At 42.8% G+C, this 7,640-nt stretch overlaps 1 protein-coding gene across 1 annotated transcript; it reads left to right on the top strand.

Annotated features, from left to right (window-relative positions):
* The first annotated feature begins 301 nt into the window (after positions 1–301).
* LOC131965512 (nuclear factor 7, brain-like) lies at positions 302–1,809 on the top strand. The gene has a single exon (XM_059328505.1). The coding sequence runs from the start codon at positions 302–304 to the stop codon at positions 1,691–1,693; it is 1,392 nt and encodes a 463-aa protein (XP_059184488.1). The 3' UTR covers positions 1,694–1,809.
* Positions 1,810–7,640: the final 5,831 nt, after the last annotated feature.

Below are 7,640 nucleotides of genomic sequence, written 5' to 3'. Positions count from 1 at the left end.
GAAATGAAACACTCAAACTGCAGCATTTAGCAGAAGAGGTCTGGCAGAGCTCCACCCCTCACCTGACTTATACCTGACAAACAAGGAAACTGTCAGATCAGATCAGATTCACTTTCAGACTAACAACATCCTCTGACCGAGTTCAGCTCCAGGAGAGAAAACACTGCTGCTTCAACCTGCCAACTCTCCACACACTGAATGTGAGTTTGACTGAAAAATGTAAAGTTATTAGAGGAGGGAGGGGAGCCATGTCTGACTGTACTCTCTGTCTGCTGTGTTTTCAGCTTTACTCAAAGGCTAAATGGCTTCCAGATCAGAGGAGGATCACTGCTGTGCCATATGTCGTGATGTCTTTAGAGATCCTGTTTTTCTGTCATGTAGCCACAGCTTCTGTAAAGAATGTCTGGAAAGATGGTGGAAAGGAAAGAAAAAGCATGATTGTCCGGTCTGTAAGAGGAAATCTTCAAAGTTACAACCTCCTATAAATCTGGCGTTGAAGAATGTGTGTGACTCCTTCTTACAAGAGAGAGACCAGAGAGCTTCAGAGGATATCTGCGGTCTGCACTATGAGAAACTCAAACTCTTCTGTCTGGACCATCAGCAGGCAGTGTGTCTCATCTGCAGAGATTCAGAAAAACACTTCAACCACAGTTTCAGACCCACTGAGGAAGTTGCACATCATCTAAAGAAGGACCTTCAGGAAACTCTGGAACCTTTAAAGGAGAAGTTAAATGTTTTCAAACAAAGTTTAAAAGTGCAGTCCGATCAAACAGAACACATTCAGGTCCAGGCCCGACGCACAGAGACGCAGATTAAGGAGCAGTTTAAGAGGCTTCACCAGTTTCTAATAGAGGAAGAGGAGGCCAGGATGACTGCACTGAGGGAGGAAGAGGAGCAGAAGAATCAGATGATGGAGGAGAAGATGGAGGCTCTGAGCAGAGAGATAGCAGCTCTTTCAGACACAGTCAGAGCCACAGAGGACGAGCTGAGAGCTGAACACGTCTCATTCCTGCACAACTACAAGTCTGCAGTGGAAAGAGTCCAGCAGCACCCCCTGCTGGTGGATCCACAGCTGCTCTCAGGAGCTCTGATAGACGAGGCCAAACACCTGGGCAACCTGACCTTCAGCATCTGGAACAAGATGAAGGACATGGTCTCCTACAGTCCTGTGATTCTGGACCCAAACACTGCTGGTCCAAGACTCATCCTGTCTGAAGATCTGATGACCGTTAGACGAGGACATAGACAGCATCTTCCTGATAATCCAGAGAGGTTTGACGAACACTGGTCTGTTCTGGGCTCTGAGGGCTTTACCTCAGGGACTCACAGCTGGGACGTCCAGGTTGGAGACAATGCAGAGTGGTCCCTAGGTGTGTTAGCAGAGTCTGTCCAGAGGAAGGGACGCATACAATCCGGATTAATGAGAATATTGTTCTTTGAAGGGAAATACTGTGCATCATGCTCACTGCAAGATCCAAACATAGATCTTCAAGTGCAGAAGCAGCTCCAGAGGATCAGAGTGAATCTGGACTGGAACAGAGGAAAGCTGTCGTTCTCTGATCCTGATAGTAACACACACATACACACCTTCACACACACTTTCACTGAGAGGATGTTTCCATACATTGGAACTGTGGGTAAACTGAAGATATTACCACAGAAGATCTGTGTGACAGTGGAACAGAGCAGTTAGAGATGAAGGTGATTCACTTAGACGCGTTTGTTACGTTTGTGTATATAAATGTGTTGATCTCCTGCAACCTCTTAATGTAGAAATGACCAATGTGTAGCTGTGGGTTAAAGGACTCTTTGTTCCAAAGATGTTTGTTGGTGGGTTTTTTTTGTTTTTAGAGCTTCAGGACCAAGTTGTGCAAGAACCCTGTTGTAATGTAAAAGATTATCATGTATGCTACTGAACTAAATTCAGAGTGGCTAAAGGTGCTCAAAACATTCTGAAACTTTGCATCAGAAGTGTTGAAATGTAGATATTTTTTGGGTCTCGGACATAGGTGTGGTAAAATGGCTTGAAAGTGAAATTACAACTAGCCCCTGTAGTACGTGTCACAGAGATAAATAAATTTGGGCAGAGGTAACATCCCAAGACTAAAAGTCTCTTGGTGCCACATCAAAAGCTCCACAAAAAGTTAGCTGTTCACCAGCTTTAAAGCAAAATTTTAGCATGTTTTCTGCCAGTGACAGGTCACTGTTAGGGCATTTCGACCAGAGCATGTTCCCAGCCGGTGCCCTCTTGCAAACGATTCTTTGGTTTTCCACCGCCAAGAACTGGCTCCTGGCTGGGAAAACTGGTTCAACAGCGGCACCAACTTTTTGCTGGTCTTGAAGGGGCTGGGGGCGGGGCTATCGGACCAACTCAGTGCCATTGAGAGAGAGAGAGAGAGAGAGAGAGCAACTAAAACTTGTATCATTTTTTTTTATTTAACTGCAATGTGATTGATACAGGCGAGCTAGCATGGTAATGTTAGCTAGCGATCACTAGCGTGCTAACGTTAGCTGGCGATCGAAAGCGTGCTAACGTTAGCCGGCTAGCAAGACCAAGATCATCTTGGCCCCGTTGAGAGAGACCAACTAAAGCGTGTATGATTCATTTATTTGTTTTGTTTAACTGCAATGTGATTGATATGGGCGTGCTAGTGTGCTAACATTAGCAGGCAAGCATTAGCTTACAACAAAGTCCAACATCAACATCTTACGTTCAGAGTTAATAAGAATGTAAGTTGCACCAATGGTGAACCAGCTCTAGCACCGGCTGTGAACTGACCCTGAAACTGCTTTGATCTAAAAGGGGTATGTAACAACCTCCTCCTTTAACATGTTACATTATAAGACATTTGTGATGTGAAGTGTTGTTTAAAGTTTGAGTATTTTTCGTGGAGCAGTGTTGGGGCAATTGTAAGCTAAAATGTTTTTATTAATCTTCTATGTCATTTTATAATGATCATGTATTTGATTATTTTGATTTGTGTGTGTGTGGAGAAACAGAGACTCTGATAGGCTCTAAGTGAAGATAAAATCATCAATAACTGTTTGATCAACCAATCATTGTTCAGATTGTTTTTTATTCTCCAGATTCTAAAGCTTCAAATCATTAACATCAGTGTTTGACTACAAACATGACATGTTAACAATATATGTAAAATTAATGTTTAAAATTATTCAAAATATGAACAATAAAGAATATATGATTCTGTCTGTAAAACTGTTTCCATCAAGTCATTTCATCATTCTATTTCAGGTTCATGTTATTAGAACAATAACTGACACCAACGTGTTCACACATTGTTCATGATTTGTACATTTACTTTTGGTGCTCAAGAAGTTGTTAAAGGTCTACAAACAGGATCCTGGTGTGGGTTCCTGAAGAGTCCAGGTCCTGCAGGATACAAGCTTTCTGTTTTATGATAACACTTTCTCTAACTCCCTGTCATCTCGTCGTCGCAGTCCAAAGATCAAATGTTGTCTCCGTAGTGGAGCTGTGAGGGGGCCTGTAGGAGCGGTAATAGTAATCCGGGCAAAGCATTGTTTTCCACATGACCCCTCTCTCTCTGTGTTTCCATCACCCACTCTCTTTCTCCATTGTTTTGCTTTTCCTTTCCATTTCTCTGTGTGTCTGCCACCCACTCTGCTCATCGCCCCTGACCTCTCCTGCTCTCAGATAGGACTGCTGTCCCCGGGGACCGTGGCAAGTAGTCTCTTCCATTACAAGTCCAGGACCTGACATATATCATCGCTCCGCCACCCTTTATCTCACCCTCAGATTACTGTCTGTCCCTCGGTCCCAGGATTGGACACACGTCTCCCAGGAATTACACCATTTTCTCGCTCTTCATCTTTTCCCCTCTCACTCTTCAGTTTCACTGCTTTTTGTGCTGTTTTTTTCAGGGTCAGATTTAACACATGGAGCCCCCAACATGGTGTAGTTGTGTCAGACTCAGCAGGCTGGAGTCAGTCTGTTATGTCACTGAGTCTCTTTCTCCTTACTGCATTGCATTTAACGATCACACAAACATTAGGGTGACGCTTTTTTTTAACAGCATGCATCACACAGCAACTTTCTCCCTAATTACCCAGGGCCAGCATACTATGTCCAATCCCATGAATAACTTCTATTTTCATGCAGGATTAAAGTCATAAGTAAGTGAAGTAGGAGTGAAACAGATCTTCAGTGCTTATTTGCATGATGTCATTTTCTTAGTAAATGTGCCCTGAATCTTTCTTCAATTCATGTTGTTCTTATTTCACCTTCTCTCAAAGCCTCTTCCTTGTTGTCTGCCTCGGTCCTGCCGAGGCTGCTTCCCTGTGATGTAGATGTGACACAGTGAATGTGAAACCATCGTGCCACATCCATATTTGTATCGTGTGTTTTAGTGTCTGCAGCTTTGTGCTCGCTGCCCGGCCGGAGGGGTAGAGGCAGTGATCCGGCAGGCACCTCGTTAGATACATATCCCTTACTCTGCTCCGAAAATCTGCAATACAGAGACACAGATTCCCAGTTGGAGAAGTCATTGCAATTCATTGAGGCTTGAAATTAATTTCATATGTCTTTACAACAGAATCCAGCTGGGCAAAAAGAGGGAGCAAGAAAGAGCCGAGCTGAGAGAAACTAGAGGCAAGAAATTCACTGATGTGCACGCATGAATAATCATGCATATTCATAGTCATGATGATAATGCTGCACTGTACTGTGTGCTGAAACAATATCGTCTGAGAATAACAAAAGACCAAAACTTTGCAGAGGCGACACAATTTCCTCCACAATGCAGCCATGATGCAGTTTGCTTACAGCTGAGCAGAGTTCAGCTCCAGCAGGACGTCCTGAGGCCGGAGGGTTCAAACTCTGGTTACGTGACCAAAATATCATGCACTGCCTTCTCTCCCCTCCCGTTTCCTGATTGCTTCCTCCTGTCACTATTGCTTTGAAAGGCAAAAATGTTTACAAAAAGCTCCTAAAAAATGTCCTTGGTTAATGACAAAGAGTCTGCTGCCTGTTTGAGGCTCTGTGATGCTGAACTCTAGTAACTCACGCTCAGTTAGCTGGCCCATAAAGAATAAAACACAAAACAAAACAAAACAAATATTTTTGTCCACAAAGCGTGCACATCACCAACCGGCTGAATACATTAGGCCACAGACGAGGGAGACGCCCCAGTATTCCATCAGATCAGAGACAGACCACCCTGCAGCCTGCAGCTGCAGATCAACATGTGCAGCCAATCAGCCTGCAGCCTTTGGACAGCAGCAGCAGTATTAGAGGCCTTCTGCACATCAAACTAGTGTTCCCCTTATGATTGGGTACATTTCCCTGTTGATATTACTGATCCAAAACCTTGTTCTGTCTGTCTTCACGCTGTAACAGTCTGAGTTTAGTGAGGTGGAATTCGATTGAGCTCCAACAATCATGACCGTCTCAGGATCAGCTCCTCCAGCAGCTGTGACACTTTGTGACACACACGTTTGTGATCTAAGAAACTTTTCTAAATATGAACTCCTTAACCTGTGTAAGAGGTCTGTTAAGATCCACCATGTGTTTCAGATTATTTGTCGGTGCTGTCTCTAAATTCACCTGCTCTGTGCTGCAGAAAGCGGTTGATCAGGGTCCACTGCTGGGGACTTCACCTGCTTGTTTAGTTCCACTGCACTATGGCCACTGTGGATCTTTTAGGAAATGTCAAATAATAGATTAATAAAGCTTTGCTGGACTATTCCCCCTTGTTTAAAGTGTTGGTGAGACATGAAATATGATCCGGTGAGTGCAGTTGGAGTGACAGAGAAATGTGATGATTTATTATTATCAACACAGAGAAAACACATGGATCATGTTACAAAGTGATCTGCAGGAACGTGTCTTTGCATGCAGTGCATCAACAAACACACAGTAGCTTATTCAGCCTTTTTGATGTTTTGCATGTGACAGACTGACTCTGTCGAGCTGAAAGAGAGGGCTGCATTTAACTTTTGATAACTGTACATTTTATGTTGATCCATCAGGTTCAGATCCATCCTGCCTTGTTGGCTATAAAAGCACAGTTTCCCCAGGAATCCTTGCAAAGAATGTCAGAGATATTCAGAAAGGTTAATCGTAGAATAAGTTGGATTTCACACCATCTCAGAGACCTGGAGCTACACACACACACACACACACACACACTGAGATGGTACAAGTGTCTGTGTCAGATGAACTGAGCTACATTTAAATACAGCACACACACTTCGCCCACACACAACTTCATCTCTCTCACAATGTTGGACAGGAAGACTGAATCTCCACAATACTGCACACGGCATCCAATTATTAACTGTACAGCAAACACTCCGATTCTGGCAATGTATGCTGCTTGCCTTCTGGCACAAACACTGCTCCAACTTGTTTTTAATGGAAAGCTGCTCTCTGGGGCCGCTGATGATGTATCCCTGCACTTTAAAGTGCCACATTTACCAGTTGTGACTCGTTGCCAGTATTTCTCCTCTGAGCACTAATCAATCGTGTGATTAAGTAACAAGACAGTGCATTATAAAGTTAAATTGTACTGCATTAGCACAAGGACAAACGGTGAATAATTAGAAAAGACAGTGAGTGAATTGTAACCTTCAAAAAGAGCACAGGAAGTTTGCTTAATATAAGTGTAACTCCTTTGTTATTTTTTTATTTGCAAAACTGTCATTTATCTCTCATTTCAACACAAAAACTTAAGTACAGGTAAATGAGATGAGAAAAAAAAAAATTTAGACTTTGTGTCTTGATTAGCTTCAGTCAATTTTCAATAATTTTGGTTGTACTGTATGGAGAAAATATTGAAAATTCCTTTAGCCCATTCTGCAGTATTTGCACTTGTGTTGTGTTCTGATGAAATGAGCATAAGGACTTGTAGAGACTGTAATCTTGCTGTTTCTGCACCTTTTTTTAAACTGAAGGAAACTGCAGTCAGAAGTCGTCCCACCATCAGGTCCGTTTCCCTCCGTGTTCTTGTTTTCCCTCCTGTTTCCTTTGTTGCTATTCAGACTTGTCGGACCAGATTTTCTTTCTGAAATTCTTGTTGTTGGCAGCCAGTGAATGGAACAGACAAATAATTCAATCGGAGGGACAAGCCAGCCTTCAACTGGGAGGACAGGAAGTTACACAGGAGCCCCACAGAGAAGATTAAAAAGCTGTGGAACACTTTTTCAGGTCATCAATGGAAAAGAAAAAGAAATGTAACAAAGAGAAATACAAGTTCAGATTCTGTGCAGCACATTTCTCACAGTGAATTTAGGATTGTAGTTTGAATCTCATTTTAGCTACAATATTTATCGTTTCAGTTTTTTTGCATTCTCCTCTCTGTGTCCTTATATTTCTCTGAAATATATAAAATCTATATACATCTATAACTCCTGCAGCTAGAAGTGGGAACAACTCAAACATGTCTTTGTGCAGAACAACACAGTTAGAATGACAGAAATCAGAAAGAAACAGTTTTTTCCACATATTGAAGTATTAAGTTCGTCTTGTCTCCAGCCTCTCCTGTCCTCTCCTCTCTGCTCTGTGTAAACAGCCTCTCCTGTCCTCTCCTCTCTGCTCTGTGTAAACAGCCTCTCCTGTCCTCTCCTCTCTGCTCTGTGTAAACAGCCTTCCCTTTCCTCTCCTC

Source organism: Centropristis striata, chromosome 3 (assembly GCF_030273125.1).
Source record: "Centropristis striata isolate RG_2023a ecotype Rhode Island chromosome 3, C.striata_1.0, whole genome shotgun sequence".
NCBI lineage: Eukaryota > Metazoa > Chordata > Actinopteri > Perciformes > Serranidae > Centropristis > Centropristis striata.
This window is presented reverse-complemented; position numbering and strand designations above follow the sequence as displayed.